Raw genomic sequence first — 19,915 nt, forward strand, 5'->3', positions numbered from 1 at the left:
TTAAGCCCACCATTTCATCATTCGCGACGAGCTACTTCATCGATGCGATTACAACGCCGACGGTCGCCAGAGGCTACTGATATACAGTAAAACCTCGATGATACGATCACGGCTCGTACGAATTTCGGAGTGATACGAATTTTTCTGCGGTCCCGACCAAGGCCCATTAGTCTGCAATGTATTGGAGTACGGTTGTTGCCAACCGATTTGCATCCCGCGACGTGTGATACGAACGTACGCTAGCGCACAGGTACGAACAGGTGCTGCCCGCGCTGTCGCTGAAGACGTGGCAGTCACGCGCGGGCGCGGGCATGCGCGCTGCGCGACCATCAACGGTGCCTCGTTGCCTCCGAGATAGTGCACGCGAATCTTGGAGGCCTTTAGGTGCCTTCGCGTTTAGATTACAGATGACGTTAAAGTCCCCGCTTTTTTTTTTTTTTTTTTTTAGGACGCGTTGACGCATGCTCCTGTGCTCGAGGCAGCAGCGTCTTTGTACTGTGTTAACACGTGCTGCCACGTCGATGCAAGCCATGTCCCCGCAATCAGACGTTCTATGAAAGACGACTGAAACTTGGGCTGCTGGTCCGTCATGAAGCCCCATTAAAGGTGGACGAAGACCCCGAGAGGTCTTGGAGCTTGGCCTCTATCTGTCGTGTGCCAAGCGCTTCTTAAGTCACTTTTGCCGCAGTACTGAGTTGTCATGCAGAAAAGCGTACTAAGATTAGGAAGGGGCTACTAGGGGTTACGGGGCACAACGCATCTGTTTCATTAATTACACAGGCGCGCATGCACCGTATATTTACGAGTACAAGTATTATCGTTGACGTCTAGAAACTTTACTGGCAATCATTCAGAGCTGTTCATGACGTCACTGCGGCCCTGAGAAACACTGAATCAAAACGTATGCCAACTTTCTCTTGTCGCATACAAATTTTTTGTGTTTTCTGGTGATACGAATTTCGGATGATACGAATACATTTGGTAACCCCGCAAGATTCATATCACCGAGGTTTTACTATATGCGTTTTGATATATGCGAGTCGTCCACTCTGATCCGCAATGTGCGCACTCCGGAGTATCCACAGCTTCCCACCGCATTTGACAACGCTACATTTGGCGAGGAATGTACCCCTACGTGCAGAAGTTCGTTCACTCCTGCCTCGATTGTCAGCGCCGAAAAACTTCAAAGCACCTGTCGCCTGCACTTCTGCAACCTTTACCTTGCCCTGACCGGCCGTTTGAGCGCGTTGGCATCGGTATGTACGTGCCTATTCCTCTGACGTCGGCTGGTAACTTGGGAGGGTGGCGGCTTGGGCTAGTTGTTAGGTCATGACAATTGTTATAGCGCGAAATCAGGACAAAGACAAAATGTACACGAAGACGAGCGCTAACTTCGAACTAGGTTTGTCTACAAGGTTCCCCTTTCCTGTGGTGCATGTTATGTCGGACAGACCTGAAGGTGTCTAAACGACCGACTAAGGGAACATGCTAACAACGTTAGAAACGGGAAAGATGGGTTTCTTGCACAGCATTGTACTGCGTGCAACTGTGCGCCTGTTTTCGAGGACACAGTGACGCTGTATAAACACCGAGATGACCGCAACCCAATCACCGTCGAGGCTGCGCAGATGGTACGTGAACACGACTCATGCGTGAGCAAGCCTTCCTTGTCTCTCTCCGAGAAGAAATTAAGGTTTCTAGAAAGTGTCGGCGCGAGCAGCTAGTGATAGTCCTTTGTTTTTTTTGTATTTTTGGTTTTTCCTAGATGTTTCCTTAGGTTCCTTTTGTATGTTTATGGTGTTTGATTTTTTGCCTTGTTCATCTTTGCGTTGCTTATCTATTGTCACGTGGTTTTCCCATTGTCACGTGTAAATAGCGCGAAAACGTCGGCGCGGACCACCGATCACGGAAGGAGGAAAAAGAAGAGCGCGGTGGCACGGTGGCACGAGGCGCGCTCGCAGTGTTCGGACCAGGCCGTGCAATTCTGAGCTCGCACGAGCGGGGCGTTCTGACGGGCGAGACGCGTGTGCACGGTGGACCACGGAGCCGGGCGAGGTCCAGGGTGTCCGAGGGTCCAGGTGCCAGGGGTGGAGCTGCTGAGTGAATCGAGCCGTGCCGAGCCGTACCGAGCGACGCGCCAGACTCGGACGTCGGCCGCTAGCCCATGAGCTGTGCACGCGAGCTCTACCTGGCGGTGCCCTGGCCAAGGCGTGGAACGCCGGTGAATGAGCTGCCGCACCGCAGCTGTGGCGAGCAGCATTCCAGCACGGCGCACACGGTGCTGTGCTGGCCGGAACCAGCACATGGAACCGCTACGCCCGGGCGGTGATCAAGACGTCGGAAGCGAGGTACGAGGTCGCGCTGGTCCAGGCATCTCCTAGACGACGCCACCACTGCTCGAGAGTCGTGAGATCACGGGACTCTTCTTTCTCATGTGCTGTGGTGGTCGTCCCGACGGCACCCACATCAACGAATTTCGATATCCTTTCATTTTGTACATAATTGTTTAAACATGTCTCCCTGTCTGTCTCCTGCGCCGCTGCACAATAGTAGAAGTGCCCGAACCGTCCTAAACATGACACCCACCTATATATTTCCGTGTTCTGAACAATAAACCTAGTTGGAAGTTAGCGCTCGTCTTCGTGTACCTTTTGTCTTTGTTTTGATTTCGCGCTATAACAATTGTCGGCTGGTAACCGCTGGGCCATCGTCGCTGTAGACCACCTTACGCGATACTCCGAAACTGCCGCCCTCCTCGCGGCTACAGCGCGCGATGTTGCCTCCTTCTTGCTCCACCGATTCATGCTGCGTCACGGTCCACCCCAGGAGCTGCCATCGAGGCCGTGTCTTCTTGCTGGAAGTCGTCAAAGCCACTCTCAAAGAATGCAACGTTGTTCGTCGCATAAGCATGCGCAGGGTTCCCTTTCGGGGGGGGGGGGGGGGGAGATTCATCGCAGCCCTCCCCTCCCTTATGTGACTGCCAAAGTCTGCCTATAGGGCAGACTTCGCGCCCTCCCCCCACCTCTTAGGTGACTAGGGAGGCCGTCGCCCCCCTCCCTCCCCCGGCCGCGCACGCCTATGGTTCATCGCAAAACGGCTGCTTACCACCCGCAGACGAATGACCTCAACGAACGCTTTAACCGTAATGTGCGTCGCCGCCGATCACAAAAATTGGGATGCCATTCTGCCCTTCGTAACCTACGCCTACAATACCGCCCCTCGGAGCACTATCGGTTTTTCGTCCTTCTTATTGTACGGCAGGCACCCGTCGCACACAATCGACACGGTCCTTTCATACAACAGAATGCGTTGACGGTCTAATTGGTGAGAATACATAGTGCTTATTTTAGCGCAAAAAAAAAAACGACACCACAAGGAAGAAGACAGTACACAGCGCTTATTCGCGCTTATTTGAACACAGCGCTGTGTTTTGTCTTCTTGCGGTGTCGTTGTATTGCGCTAAAATAAGCACTATGCCTTCCATACAAGCCGGATCGATCTGAGGTGCGCCTGTTTCTGCCACAGCCGGACTTGCTGAAGGGCGTTGCGAGCTTGCCAAGACCTTTACTACGCATGATTAAGAGCGGCGGAAGAGCATTCGGGGTGACACCACCACTTCTGCGGCCACCTTCGTCCCTGGAGCGCTCGTATGGCTCTCGGTCCCGACCACTGCAACTGGCCTCTATTCAAAACTGCTGCCCAAATACGAAGGCCCCTGCCGTGTCGCCGAACGCACATCCCCGGCTAACTGCCTGATCGAACCCATTGAACCATCTTCGGACATGCGCCGTCGAGGGCGCGAGATTGTCAGCGTGGAGCGCCTCAAGGCCTACCATGACCCTCTCATAGTGACCAGCTGGCAGGTCGCCGGGCTACTCGTACCCGGGGTAATGGTAGCCAAGCCTTGGAACTCTCGTCATCTTCGGCTCCATGCTGAAAGAACGCCGCTCGTGCTGTCGCCATTGCACACTGTCGCCGAGTTCCGTCCAATAGACACTTTTACATAGCAAACGTTACATACTAGGGTGTTTTTTAGGCCATGCAGATTTTTTAATAAAAATTCTATGACAGTCAGACTCCTGTCATTTTCGCACATGAACTCTATGTCGAAGCGGAAATAATTTCCCGCAGCTAAAACGACGTCGTATGCGACTGAATAACAAAAGTCGTTAATTGACGTTTTAATTATTGGCTTGAGTGCAGTTGTTTATATTAGGAAGTTATACTGCATGACAATTTATGGCATACCAATTTTTTAGAGATCACGAAAGTTGCACGTAGTTCGAGATATTCATCATCGAATTTCACAGGCGAAATGTAAGCTGATCGCGCCCGGCACGGTGTTTTAATGCGAACGGATACTTTTGTCCAGTTTTAAATAAAGTCACTTTTTTTTGTATTTTCCCTACCAAGTGTCTGCTTTATGCGAGCAAGCGTACATGCCGCATTTGTGAAATCGGTATCATGTGTGTGTCCCCACAAAGCAGCGCCATTATAAAAAGCTTTAACTAGTTAGCACCCGAGAATCGAAGCCAGGAATGGTGCGTGTATTCGAGTATAGATCAACGCTAGTACTTGAACTGCTTCAGGATTAAAACCCTGTCGAAGCACCATGTTACACGAGGAGTCAAGTTAAAAGATGTCGTACCACGAGGGCACAATCACATCAGGCGTTGCACCACGAGCGGGTGGTTGAAAGCTTCCCAGTCACAATTCATGATCGTCGTCAGGTCAAGGGTAGCGAGTGAACTATTTTGTCAGGCTCGCTACCTCTTCAAAGGAAAGGAAGCGTTCTTCAAAAACGAGTCTCCTCTCGCAAATGCTGCGGATTATGTGTGCGCTATGGACGTACCGTATCCACCTGGTGCTCTAGTACGCGGAGCGAGAGCAACGGAGCGGCGACGCCGTCGGTTCCAGGCCGAGAGTGAGTCGACCGACCCCGAAGTCCTCACTAAGCGGTGGTCACGCGCTCAACAATGCGGACAAAACGCCGCGGGCTTCTCGTGCCCAGGAGACTCCCGAGGAACGTGATGGGCGGTTCCCAATAGGCGGATGTATTGCGCAAAGACGGCGTAGCTTAGGAAATAACAGCCCGTTTGGAAGCCCAGCGCATGCAGTGTCATCTGCGAAGCCCGCTAGCGCAAGGCCGAACAGTATCCCCGGTTTCACGAGGGTACTACGAAAATCATCGGGAGGTATTTCAACATGCCGTTCGGGCACGCGTGCTTTGTGTGTGATCGTCTGTGGTATCTGAGAGACATCGTTTCTGTACATAAGGCGAGGGTTCCCGTGCTGGAACTACTTCAATGACCACAAACCTCTGGTGGGTGTGCTCGGAGCCTCGATTGCTCAATTTGATGCGCTCCGAAGCCAGAAGTCATGCATCGAGGAGTCTTTTCCAAATTTACGCAAAAAATGCGTTTTTCAATCATTCCATGGGCAATGCGCCAGGAGATAGCACCGCGTCCCCGTAATGGAACGTCGCTGTAATTTTTTTCACCCTTGTTCTCTGTAGCGTTTACACGTTGTACAAGATTTATTTGCTAAGCACTTGCGAGTACATACTTTGGGAGAATGACTTTTTAAGCCTGTCTTTAGTAACAGCGGCGTTTTCAATAAATGTCACGAAAGTCATCAGGCAAAGTTCCCCGTCGAGGTAAGCATATGTGCATTGTGAAGCAGTGCTCGCCTGCCGTTTTAGCAGAACCTTTGCGGGAAGAAATTACGTCACTGCAGCGAATAACCCGCCACGGTGGTCTAGTGGTCATGGTGCTCGACTGCAGACCTGAAGGTCGCGGGATCAAATTCCGGCCGCGGCGGCCGCATTTTCGATGGAGGCGATAATGCTTCAGGCTCATATGCTTAGAGTTAGATGCACGTTGAAGAACCCCAGGTATTCGTAATTTCCGAAGCCCTCCACTAAGGCGTTCCTCATAATCATATTGTGGTTTTGGGACGTGAAACCCGAACAGTTACTCATTGTCTGAAGACGAGAACTTTGAATTCTAATAGGGGGCAGTCATCTTACACCAATGGAAACTAACAACCACAATCGCGTGAGGCCTGTGCTTTTCGCACGCTTGCCTCCAGTGTTCGGTCGCCATCAGCTGTGACGTAAATAAATTCAAAGGCGCATTGCTGGTCACGGCGACAGGTCATAACAACTGATGGCTAGATTATGTATGCTTTCTATGAACGTGGGTGCCAAAGTGACGACAGTGCCTGTTTCCTCATAACTTCTGCTCTAGAGTTGATAGCTTCGATTTTCTGCAGCAGGGGTCGTAATCTATAGTGGTAGCGGTGTGCATAACTACCGATGTGCCGAGGTGTCCGTAACCCCGGTAGTTGGAGTCAATCACTGGGGAGGCCGTTCGGGCGTGTTGGTAGTTGATCGCACTTCAGAAACCATAGCGCACTAAACGAATACGAGACAGGGTGAGGGCAGGACAGGAAGGTAAGAGCTTGGTCTCTCTTCATATTGTGTCGTGTTCGTTTAGCGCTCTATGGGTTCTCAAGCACGACCCTTCCTCTTCAGGGCACTCCTCTCCATTCGAAGCTTGTCAAGCAAGGCATCGCTTTTTCTTGCATTTACTCAGCATTAAAGAAATCTTACGGACGTTTGATGGCACACAGTGTGAATGGGCAGGTGAGCAAGCTTCGGAAAGCTGGGTACCCAGAAGCTGTCATTACTGCTGCCAGCCTCAAATGTTTAAAAGGCCGTAAAAGCAGGAGCAGAGTGTGCCTAAAAGGTACGGGCGTTAGACAAGATACATTTCGCGGTTGTACCATAGATTCATGGGCTATCTCATCGCGTCAAAAAGGTGGCATTGCATCATGATATTGACATTGTTTTCACCGCGAAAGACAAGGTGGGCGCCATTTGTCCAAGACTGCAGAGGCGCATGTGCAGTAAGGAGGACCACAAAAAGGCTAGGTGTACGATTAGGCACGGTATGCGTTTTGTTTCTTGCACTTGCAACGTTGTTCATTGCATCCCTGTTTCATGCGGACGTAAATACATCGGCTAGATGGGCAGATGTCTGAACATTAGACCGAGATAGCATTTCAGCTCTTTCAAACGTTCACCATACACGCATCTCGCGATGCGTTTTCGGCAGTGTGGTTGTGAACCGCTTTTAATTGACACAACAGTGTTGTACCGGAACCGTAATAAGGTGTCCAGAGAGATTGTGGAAGCTTTTAAAGACGATAGTCTTTCTTGGGGAACTTAAACGCAGAAATTTTGGTCTGTCTTTCTGTCTGTCTGTCTTTCTGTTTGTCCGCACGTCCCTCGATTCAGCCACTCGGCCAAAGTTGAACCACTTGCCCAAGGGCCAGCCATCGTGAACGGCTGACTAGGCTCATACTTGTGCACATTGTTGATCAAAAAGCAAACATTACGCATATCTGAGGCGCAACATCACTAGGTAAGTATTAGGTGGTGTGTTCCTTTAATAGAAAATACATAGATACGTAATTCTAGAGACCCTAGTTTCTTAAGCTGCGCTATAAATGCGACTGCGCCAAAACTTGGCTTCCTCCGTGCCCTCTGCACGAGCTCATTGTTGTGTTTCGGTTTCGGTTCAGTATTGCACTGTACGTATGCCATGGGGCGCCGCTCTGGCATTCCTGCTTTACCCAGGCGACGTGAATATAAAAGAGTGTGTGGAGAGTACTCGTTGAGTGCGGACGTTTCTTCTGCTTCGGCGCTTCGCGCCAAGCCGCGTGTTCGGGCTGGCTGGCGTCCCCGCCGGTCGCGTTGGTCACCGCCGGTCTTCGCCTGCTGCTGCGCCGGGACTACCAGCCCGCAACACAGCATCCACGTTTCCCGACGTATTGCCAGATGGCGTTCATATCTCACGCAGCGCCTCTTCTATCGTCTTTAGACGACATTTGCAGCGAAGCACGCAGATACGCGGCCAATTATTTTTATTTAAAAGAACGATCTCGAGTGTGTCAGCCAGCCTTCCCTGAGCCTACATTCCTGTGAGTTAGCTTTCCTTACAGCTGACCTGGTACCTACGCTTTCCGCGTGAAAAAAGTGTCTAGTCTGAGCACGCGTTCCGTAATCGCTCGCGTTAAGTTTTTGGCTTATCTGGACGGCATTGCCTTTTGTGTGTATCATTTTTGTTGTAAGGGCCGATCTAGATGCTGTGGCGTCATGCTATTGTGGAATGAGATGTACTTTCTTGGGTGACAATGTGGTGTTTTTATCTTGGTTGATAAATAGGCGCGCATTCTGAGAATAAATTTTAGTTTCGAGTTAGCGCTCGTCTCGTGTTTATGTTCCGGGCTTGTGTCTACGTATTTTTTGCGCTACCTCCTCTATGATGCATTCTTACAAACTCGCCCAGATTTCCGTTCTCGTAAGGGCATATTACTTGAGACAGATTGTTCCTGTACGCGAGCACTGCAGTGTATACCCACCGTCGTTGGATCCGGAAGCCCCGTCGAGCAGCTCGAAGTAGTGGCTCTTGCACAGCACCCGTCCGTCATGCAGTGCGAACTCTTCGCCAGTGGAAAGCTGCCGCTTGCAGGCGTCACAGGCAAAGCAGGCCAAGTGGTAGACCTGCTCCCGGGCGCGGCGGACCCAGTCCGAGGCACCGATGGCCCGGCTACACTTGGCGCATTTGGCAGCGAACTGGCTGCGTGAGGAAATCGAAGGAGCTTTGGGAATGGCACGGGGAAACGCTTGTACAATGAACCACTTGGGCATCCGAGTTAAGTCGTCAGTACATGAGCATTAGAACGATGAACCAGGGAACTATTGACATGCAAAAGGTAGAGAAAAATGTGTTGAAGTCGCTGAAAAAAAGAAAGCTGAGGCGAAGGTGGTTGTAAAAGAGTAACGTGAGAAATGCGGTATGGTTTCGCGTACAGCTCATTTTCTCTGCGGCACTGCGCACAGTCAAATGCTATACCAAACTGCGAGCAACATGCGTTTTCAAATGCATATTACATTTATGAAGCTCTCTTTATATTCCCACTGGGAGCTGGGGACATGTGTTCGGGCGCTTCCTTGCAGACCACCCACTAGTCTTATCCACGCGAGCCCCACTCGCAGAAAGTGAATCTATCTGAACTATGTGCATTTGAGTGTGTTCTACGGGCGGTACCGAAGAACATTAAAAGGTGAACAATAACTACATTGTCGCGGTGCAACGAGAACAAACTAGAAGGACAACTTGCGATAGAGAAGCAGCGTTTTCAAATCAGCTGAACAGATGATGATGATGATGATGATGTGCCTCTACACATGGTTCATGACCACACTGGGAGATTGGCCAAGAATTGTTGACATAAAGTTTTAAATATGGTTAGTTATAACTAATGTTTAAAGACAAAAGACAAGCAAACATATAAAAGAACGAGTACAATAATTATTTGTACATTCAGACCAGACTGCTCATCCTAACTAGAAACTACAATAATGAAATTATTGTGTAACCAAACGTCCTATCATTTTTATTGATTGCTTCCCCTTATTGATTCATTGCCACTATAGGAACTCGTTTGCAATTAGGAATTTAAAAACGCATTCGTTTTGTTTCATGAAACAAAGCACCAACAGCATCAAAAATATTCCTGTGGCTGAAGCCCAAAGCCGAAGCACCGAAAGTGAGTATAGCGTCTGTTGTTAAGATCATCCCTAGCTTAGCACATGGAGTTTCAAGAAGTCTTTTTCTTTGTAATATAGGGCGGCGACACGATAAAAAATAGTGCTCTAGTGATTCGATTTAGGAACAAAATTGACACAGGGGAGATATCACCAGACCAGCCCTGTGTTCATATAGATTCAACGGGGGCACTCGGCATCGTAATGTAGTTAATATTACTTCCAAGTGAAAAACGTCTTGCTCGTCTTCCACTCGAAACCTACTGTCCCACTGGCCGGAGTCTGTGAAACCTCGCCATCGTCCTCGTCGTTTATGTATATACACGTGTCACTTGCCTCTCCTTAACATCAACGTCAAGGCGCTCGAAGAACAAGAGGAAGAAGACTTCTCTTTGACGCGAGCGCGCACTCAATATGCTACAGTTGGCTATGGTATATGTGGTTTAGCCTGCGTTATTATCATCATAAAGACGCTCGAAGAATAAAGGGAAGAGTTCTCTTTGGCACGAGCGCGCGTTCAATATGCGACAGCTGGCTAGGCTATATGTGGTTTTACCTGCGGTAATATCAACATCAAGGCGCTCGAAGAACAAGAGGAAGAAGACTTCTCTTTGACGCGAGCGCGCGCTCAATATGCTACAGTTGGCTATGGTATATGTGGTTTAGCCTGCGTTAATGTCATCATCAAGACGCTCGAAGAATACGAGGTGGAGTTCTCCTTGGCACGAGCGCGCGTTCAATATGCGACAGCTGGCTAGGCTATATGTGGTTTTGCCTGCGGTAATATCAACATCAAGGCGCTCGAAGAACTAGAGGAAGAAGACTTCTCTTTGACGCGAGCGCGCGCTCAATATGCTACAGTTGGCTATGGTATATGTGGTTTAGCCTGCGGTAATGTCATCATCAAGACGCTCGAAGAATACGAGGTGGAGTTCTCCTTGGCACGAGCGCGCGTTCAATATGCGACAGCTGGCTAGGCTATATGTGGTTTTGCCTGCGGTAATATCAACATCAAGGCGCTCGAAGAACTAGAGGAAGAAGACTTCTCTTTGACGCGAGCGCGCGCTCAATATGCTACAGTTGGCTATGGTATATGTGGTTTAGCCTGCGTTATTATCATCATCAAGACGCTCGAAGAATACGAGGTGGAGTTCTCCTTGGCACGAGCGCGCGCTCGATATGCTACAGTTGGCTATGGTATACGTGGTTTAGCCTGCGTTAATGTCATCATCAAGACGCTCGAAGAATAAAAGGAAGAGTTCTCTTTGGCGCGAGCGCGCGTTCAATATGCGACAGCTGGCTAGGCTATATGTGGTTTTGCCTGCGGTAATATCAACATCAAGGCGCTCGAAGAACAAGAGGAAGAAGACTTCTCTTTGACGCGAGCACGCGCTCGATATGCTACAGGTGGCTATGGTATATATGGTTTAGCCTGCGTTAATGTCATCATCAAGACGCTCGAAGAACTAGAGGAGGAGTTCTCCTTGGCACGAGCGCGCGTTCAATATGCGAAAGCTGGCTAGGCTATATGTGGTTTTGCTTGCGGTAATATCAACATCAAGGCGCTCGAAGAACAAGAGGAAGAAGACTTCTCTTTGACGCGAGCACGCGTTCAATATGCTACAGGTGGCTATGGTATATGTGGTTTAGCCTGCGTTAATGTCATCATCAAGACGCTCGAAGAATAAAAGGAAGAGTTCTCTTTGGCACGAGAACGCGTTCAATATGCGACAGCTGGCTAGGCTATATGTGGTTTTGCCTGCGGTAATATCAACATCAAGGCGCTCGAAGAACAAGAGGAAGAAGACTTCTCTTTGACGCGAGCACGCGCTCGATATGCTACAGGTGGCTATGGTATATGTGGTTTAGCCTGCGTTAATGTCATCATCAAGACGCTCGAAGAACTAGAGGAGGAGTTCTCCTTGGCACGAGCGCGCGTTCAATATGCGAAAGCTGGCTAGGCTATATGTGGTTTTGCCTGCGGTAATATCAACATCAAGGCGCTCGAAGAACATGAGGAAGAAGACATCTCTTTGACGCGAGCACGCGCTCGATATGCTACAGTTGGCTATGGTATATGTGGTTTAGCCTGCGTTAATGTCATCATCAAGACGCTCGAAGAATAAAAGGAAGAGTTCTCTTTGGCACGAGCACGCGTTCAATATGCGAAAGCTGGCTAGGCTATATGTGGTTTTGCCTGCGGTAATATCAACATCAAGGCGCTCGAAGAACAAGAGGAAGAAGACTTCTCTTTGACGCGAGCACGCGCTCAATATGCTACAGGTGGCTATGGTATATGTGGTTTAGCCTGCGTTAATGTCGTCATCAAGACGCTCGAAGAATAAAAGGAAGAGTTCTCTTTGGCACGAGCACGCGTTCAATATGCGACAGCTGGCTAGGCTATATGTGGTTTTGCCTGCGGTGATATCAACATCAAGGCGCTCGAAGAACAAGAGGAAGAAGACTTCTCTTTGACCCGAGCGCGCGCTCAATATGCTACAGTTGGCTATGGTATATGTGGTTTAGCCTGCGTTAATGTCATCATCAAGACGCTCGAAGAACTAGAGGAGGAATTCTCCTTGGCACGAGCGCGCGTTCAATATGCGAAAGCTGGCTAGTCTATATGTGGTTTTGGCTGCGGTAATATCAACATCAAGGCGCTGGAAGAACAAGAGGAAGAAGACTTCTCTTTGACGCGAGCACGCGCTCAATATGCTACAGGTGGCTGTGGTATATGTGGTTTAGCCTGCGTTAATGTCATCAAGACGCTCGGAGAATAAAAGGAAGAGTTCTCTTTGGCACGAGCACGCGTTCAATATGCGACAGCTGGCTAGGCTATATGTGGTTTTGCCTGCGGTGATATCAACATCAAGGCGCTCGAAGAACAAGAGGAAGAAGACTTCTCTTTGACCCGAGCGCGCGCTCAATATGCTACAGGTGGCTATGGTATATGTGATTTAGCCTGCATTATCATCATCATCAAGACGCTCTAAGAATACGAGGTGGAGTTCTCCTTGGCACGAGCGCGCGCTCGATATGCTACAGTTGGCTATGGTATATGTGGTTTAGCCTGCGTTAATGTCATCATCAAGACGCTCGAAGAATAAAAGGAAGAGTTCTCTTTGGCACGAGCGCGCGTTCAATATGCGAGAGCTGGCTAGGCTATATGTGGTTTTGCCTGCGGTAATATCAACATCAAGGCGCTCGGAGAACAAGAGGAAGAAGACTTCTCTTTGACGCGAGCACGCGCTCAATATGCTACAGGTGGCTATGGTATATGTGGTTTAGCCTGCGTTAATGTCATTATCAAGACGCTCGAAGAACTAGAGGAGGACTTCTCCTTGGCACGAGCGCGCGTTCAATATGCGAAAGCTGGCTACGCTATATGTGGTTTTGCCTGCGGTAATATCAACATCAAGGCGCTCGAAGAACAAGAGGAAGAAGACTTCTCTTTGACGCGAGCACGCGCTCAATATGCTACAGTTGGCTATGGTATATGTGGTTTAGCCTGCGTTAATGTCATTATCAAGACGCTCGAAGAACTAGAGGAGGAGTTCTCCTTGGCACGAGCGCGCGTTCAATATGCGAAAGCTGGCTACGCTATATGTGGCTTTGCCTGCGGTAATATCAACATCAAGGCGCTCGAAGAACAAGAGGAAGAAGACTTCTCTTTGACGCGAGCACGCGCTCAATATGCTACAGTTGGCTATGGTATATGTGGTTTAGCCTGCGTTAATGTCATCATCAAGACGCTCGAAGAATACGAGGTGGAGTTCTCCTTGGCACGAGCGCGCGTTCAATATGCGAAAGCTGGCTACGCTACATGTGGTTTTGCCTGTGGTAATATCAACATCAAGGCGGTCGAAGAACTATAGGAAGAAGACTTCTCTATGGCGCGAGCGCGAACACAGAAAGCTGGTGCCGACCATCCTAGGAGCATCATCATCGTAATCTTTGCTTGCGTTACGCCAAGCTACGACAACACATACGGTCACTGCCTACGACAGCCCGGCCCCCTCAAGTGCTCCGCACTTAAAACTGTGGCAGCACCAGAGCGATTCTTGCGACTCGTGAATGCAAGAGGAATTTAATATTTGTCGCTTAGTTTAATCGCTATGTTGCGGGCAGGTGTTGCTGAGCTCGCAGATGGTGTTTTCCATAGCCGCGTGCATCGTGTCGTCCTGTTCATTGAGTCCTTTGTGTCTTCCACGTTTGTCGTCAGTTTTCGTCAGTTTTGCGCGGCATGAGCGGGGTGACTATGCGGCTATTTCGCATCGGTTAGAATATTGCCTCGCTGCAGCTCTTGCATCGCTGCATCACGTCATTCGCCCGCCAAATGTTCGGTTTTCGAACGCTCTCATTCAGCCTCCGAACAACTGCGTGCACACTCTCGAGGGTTACGTAATTTATGTGGCGTTTTCCTGGCGCCGGCTTCCTGACGACAGCGGGCTTGCGCACGTGATGGCAGCGGGGATGCACAGTTCAGCGCAACTCAACTCCCACTTCACGGCCTCGCGTCATGGTGTCACGCGGTGCAGTAGCGGACGTGTTCCCAAGGCAACAAAGTCGAAGGTTGTCGAGAGCTGGGCAACAGGCTGCCCTTTTGTCGCCAGAGTCAAGGTGAGGTGACGGCTGAGCGAAGGACGCGGGGAGCGCACTCCTCAAGTTATGCACGATAGCCGAGTCATCTCACAACATGCAGCGGTGGTGCGAGGAGTCTGCACATCAGCAAAAAGAAACCCAGCTCAGCTCTTGGCGTCTTAGGTTGTAACAATTGTAAAAGAAAAGCTCGAAAGTCTTGCAATTTCTTGCGGACTCTTTACTGCGTCATTCAATTACATAGGCATCTCTGTCAATGGCGTTAAAAGTGTATGCTATGATATGTAATGAGAGCGGTTAGGGTAAAATTCGAAATAGACATAATGCTCAAACCAAAACGAAACGAAGGGATTTCGTTAGAGAATCATGCGATGGTACCAGAGGCAAACTGGCGCTCTTTTTTGTACGGATCGTCAGCGAGGTTCTGGCGTATAGAACGGTCAAAATGCCGATGCGACGACGGGGCGGAGCCATTGGGGCGTAACCGAAAAAGCATTGCTTCGCCGTCATGCGTCGTGACTATAGCGAGATAGGACCTTGTAAGCCCCCGGAGCGCTGAAAGCCAGTTGCTACAAGGCTCGAAGCCCCGCGGCTGCAGTGCGAGGCCTGATTGCGAGGATGCATTGATCGTACCCGCCACTGTCTGGCTCCGCTTCCCGCCTGTAGTAGTACGACAGGCGGGAAGCGGAGGCAGGGCCGCTGGCGCTAACGAACCGCTCCGGGGAGAAAAGTTCCACCGGGTGCGCAGAAAGAGAAAGCTGCCCGCGCAGAGACACGCAAGCAAGCAGCGAGCAAACAGAAGGCAGCGGGCACGGACCGGCCAGCGCATTGCGCCGCGCAGTTCTTCACTTGGGTGCAGTGAGCTCCGAAAGATTCCGGGTCACAGGGGAACGCGATCGACCACAGTTGTAGGGAGTCCACACGTAGAAAGGCCTCTGCCACTCCCCTGAGCAGGTTCGTGAGAGCTGCCAAGTTCTGCAGATGTGCAAGTCGAATCTGGTATCTCCGCTAACGTGGGCGCCTTCTGGCGTGGACGCGGAGATGTGCGCTTAGCGACTGCTGCGCGGAAATGCGTGGAAATTCGGCCGCCCAAACAAGCCAGATAGAAGCCGTTCCGGAGAATTTGGCCGTGGCTTCTTCTGTGCGCCCAAAGCAGTGCTCGGGGTACTGACGCCTTCGTTTCAGGCTGGCGTGAAGGTCGCAGAATCAAGCTAGACTGCATTGCGGGCAAAAGCCGGTCCAGAATGGGACGTTCCAATATGAAGCGGTTCTCATTGCAGAAAAGACATAGTAAATAGCTCAAAGCACGAGACCGTGCGTGTGCTGCGTTTGCATATTGCGCGTTGTGATGTGATAGTTAAGACACATGTCGAAATACATTGTGTGGGTGTCCGAAATGCGCCAACAAATTCGTCGACCGTTTTGCAGTTTTAGTCAGAGTCGTTCACACGGGGAAATTTGCAGCAACTAAGCGCTCAATTTGAAACGCACTCAACTGAAAACGCACTCACGAGCACTCGAGCTACGAAACAGAAACTTGCTTAAAGGTATTCTTTATTTCATGAAGCTGTTGACGAGACATAAAAAACAGGAACGTGTGCAAACTCTAGCAAACTGCGTAACAGACGCGACACAAAGAAAGAACTTAAAGAGACAGACGGATGCAGACTCACAACTGATCAATTGAAAAACATAGTCGACATTAAATAGTGTGCAGCAAAGACAACGCGTCACAGTCGAAAGTTAATGGACGTACGGAAAACAAAGATTATGAATACAATCAGGTGCACGTGGAAGGCCACGTAAGCCAATAGCAGCACGTGGAACACAGATATGCATGCTCTTTGTCCGACAGACCTATAGAGGGTTGGCTAATGCGCCCTTCTTCATTTCTCCTAATATGGAAAGGGTCTAATATCCTGCGGCATCTGCTTTCCCTAGAAATGACGTTCGCATCATGAAGAAAAAAAATAATGAAAGTGCGCTGCTTGCACTAAGGAGCAAGGCTGCAACCAGCAGCGGAACTAGTGTTCGAGCTAGCTTCTTCTAAGTTATTGCTATTAATGCCAACTTTTGCTGGAGATGCTAAGTTTTTGCGAAGTATGGCTAGGCTTGGCTATTTTTCTTCTGTTTCGGTCGACACTCCACACCACTCAATGTTACGCCGTTTCGGCGGAAACGTCACGGGTCTAATTGTTACGTGATGTCACGTTTTTTTGGTCACATGACCAGATGTTACGTCAGTTCATTCACGTGACTAGATGCTACGTGTTTCGGATGTCACATGTCACGTGACTAGGTTTTACGTGATTTTAGTCGCGCGACTAGTTGTGCCGTGGTTTATGGCGGGAACATGTCACAGGACCAGCTGTTCTGTGGTGTTACGAGATCTTTAGACAGGTGACTATTTGTTACGTGATGTTACTTGATTTCAGTCGTGTGACTAGGTATTGCGTGACGTTACGTAATTTTAGTCACGCGACTAGTTGTTACGTGATGTTATGTGATTTTAGTCCCGTGCCTAGTTACGTGATGTTACGTGATTTTTAGTCGACAGGCTCACCCATCATAGTGTTCCACGTGTTGTGGGTCCGAAGCAGACGATGAGGAGGACGAAGCGAGAGCGTTCATGATGCTGATCATTTCTGTTCGCGACACTCGGCACAAGGAAAGCTTAACAGCTCGGCTCGCAACAACACTCCCGGCAGTGCGCAGGCAAACGCAAACCCGAGCTCTTATAAAGTGAACGCTCGAGCGTTACCTTCATATCGCATTAATGCACTTTCCACTTTCACCGATATAAGGCCTTCCGCACGTCAAGGCCACCTGATACACAACACCAACTGCGCATGGCACATATTGTTGAACATGGCCCTGAGTTCTTAGTGGCAGGCAAGCAGATTCCTTCCTTTGACTCACCATTCTGAAACTTTCGACAGCTTGCCTCGTGCTGAAAACGCTATGCGTACACCATACTTTGTTCATGTCTTTTTCAACCCTTGCGAAAGGCCGTGAACATAAGGTATGACTACAACCGATTGCTTCTCCTTGGCCTTATTACTATCCTCCTGTGTCGTCCCTTCCTTCTCTTTAACCACACGCACTAGCTTGTTGCAAACAGTGGCTGTCACATTCAGGATCAGAGTCGTACGTAACACGTTACGAGTAATCGATTACTTGTAATTCATGTTCAAAAGTGCGCTTAGTTAAGAACACAGACAGAAACGAAAACGTACAGGACATAAGCCAACGAGCGCAACTCTAGCTTGTTGCAAAGAGTGGCTCGTTGCCTTATCTCCTGTACGTTTTCGTTTGTGTCTGTGTTCTTCACTAAGCGCACTTTTGAACATGAATCAAGACCAACTAGCCCACCTTATAGCACTCCTCACTTGTAATCAATTACATTTTCTTGTAATTTTATAATATAACGGATTAGTTTTATGAAAATGTAGCGTTCTGGGTAATTCAATTAATTTTTCTTGTCATTGATCACCGGTAATCAATTACTTTTTTTCGAGTTCAACTTGTAACCAGTCTTCTACGGCAGTTCTCGTCCCGAAAAATATGCGACCGCATATTTCTTCGGACGAGAATATTTTTCACCTTTTCCCTAGCTTTACCTGGAAATTAAACCTTACCCGAGCGCCAGCAACAGCGAAGCGTGACACGTCATAGATGACATGGACAGTAGCATCGAAGCACTGCGCATCTACGAAGTGGTGCGCAAGGAGTTGCTACGGTATAGTCAGGGCTTAAAGTCAGGGGGGGGGGGGCGGTCCACCCTTCCATTTCTTTAGGAGGGGCTGTACGTATGTGTGTATGTATGCATATGGATCGCCGCCCTCTGAGGGCTCCCCCTCCAATGAAAGGAGACTTTAAGCCCTGGCTATGATACCGCCCTTTCATCCAGCGCATGCATTGAGAAAGTGTTGAATGTAGCAGCTGACCTCTCAACGAGGAAACGTGCAAGAATCAGCGACGACAACTTTTAAAAAGTCACAGTTTCGCCTAAGGGCGAAGCAGTGAATGCGATAGAAGGAAATTGGAATGCCCCAGGAAGAACGGCGAGCAGCTAGAAACTTGCTGCTCGCTGCTGAGGCACAAAGGACGCCGGAAAAAAAGATGCACACTGCGAGTACTAACTAAAAACTGTCACAGCTCGACACTTGCAACGCGCTGCTCAAACACGAAGAACGACACACGAAAAGAACGTACAGGTATACACAGGACGAGCGCGAATTGTCACAGTTGCTACTTCAGCTAACCCCTACTTTGGCTGTTCTAGCTAGCAGATCACTCCTTTCGCAGACGCGGCCGCTGCAGCGAGCAAAGGGACCTTCGTGTGGTCTATAGCTTCAACGCAAACTTTGCTGAAAGCACAAGACGTACAAAACGCCCCCTCAAAAGATAATCGCGCGAGCACGGTCGACCACTCCCTGTATGTCAAAGTACAAGTCGAAAGCGCACATCCCAACTCCAGGGAATCATTAGACAGTCTTAGAATTGAGGACTCAATAAATTTGCGAGCCGCCAGGAAGCATGCGCAGAAGGCAAGCCACTCTCGGACTCTTGCGCTTGCGTTGTCCCAAGAGCCTGCAGCGCCTTCCTTTGGGCGACAAACAAAACCGCAGAGCGCGCGACATCAAGAAAAGAAAATAAAGACGGCGCTTGCTAGTGGCACGTGAAGCCACGGCTAATACTCTATCATCGTTATTGCACGTTTTGGTTTAGAGTTATTGTTGTGTGCGCATGGGCTGTACTAAAAATGAAGAAGGCAACAGTTAGCCCAACTGCCCAACAGGTAGCCCAACAGGTAGCCCAACAACTGGTAGCCCTACAGTTAGCCAGGCTGCGAAGCGACGGCTGCGAGCCGAAGACCTTGATTACGTACAACGAGGGAATACTAGGGAAGGGGAAAGGCAACGACGGCTGGGAGAAGACCCTGAAGCCACGGAAGGTCTGCGCCAACGACGAGGTGCCCGTAGATCTTGGAGTGGTGGGAACGCTTGGTTTCAGCTCGAGGTTCTTCATCTGCAGTTTGCACATCCGTGTCGTGTCTGTGACTGTCTATGCTTCAACTAGAACCTCTCTGCGCTGAGAATGAACTTAGAAACAGCCTAGCATCACCTAGCTAAAGCCTAGCAACGACCTAGAAGCAACCGCGCGCGAGGTTCATCTGCAGTTTGGACATCCGTGTCGTGTGTGACTGTCTGCGGTTTTACTCGAAGCTCTCTCCGCTGAGAATAAACGTATAAACAACCTAACATCACATAGCTAAAGCCTATAGCACCGACTCAGAAGCAACTTAGAAACAACCTGCATCACCTATCTAAGGCCTAGAAACAACCTTCAGCCTTCAGAATCACCCAGTTTCGGTGTTTGAAGCCTCGCTCGACTTAGTGCAAGCTTCGCCAATTTTTTTTCATGCTCCGATGCTCGGCGCGCTCGCGCAAGTAGCACGTTGTGCGTCGTCCTCGTCGTTTTTGCTGCTCCAGCCATCGGACGCAACACACTCGCGCGCTTCACTCATAACAATGTTTCAACAGGGGTTGCTTTATTGCGATAGCAATTATATCGACACTCTCGGCGGACTTTTGCCGTCGCCGTCGTGTACCGGATATGTATATGTATGTATATATAAATAAAAGCCGGAAATGAAATTAATTCAGCAGAAAAAATTCCGAAGCGCTCAACCGGGGC

General features: G+C 49.6%; 1 protein-coding gene across 1 annotated transcript in view; it reads right to left on the bottom strand.

The window, feature by feature from the left end:
* The window catches only part of LOC119402536 (LIM/homeobox protein Awh), a 146,432-nt gene that overhangs the window by 22,084 nt on the left and 104,433 nt on the right, over positions 1 to 19,915 (bottom strand). The window contains exon 3 of the mRNA XM_049412099.1: positions 8,428 to 8,645. Within this exon, the coding sequence (XP_049268056.1) occupies positions 8,428 to 8,645 (218 nt within the window). The remainder of the gene's footprint in view (positions 1 to 8,427; positions 8,646 to 19,915) is intronic.

Source organism: Rhipicephalus sanguineus, chromosome 1, assembly GCF_013339695.2.
Source record: "Rhipicephalus sanguineus isolate Rsan-2018 chromosome 1, BIME_Rsan_1.4, whole genome shotgun sequence".
NCBI classification, from domain to species: Eukaryota; Metazoa; Arthropoda; class Arachnida; order Ixodida; family Ixodidae; genus Rhipicephalus; species Rhipicephalus sanguineus.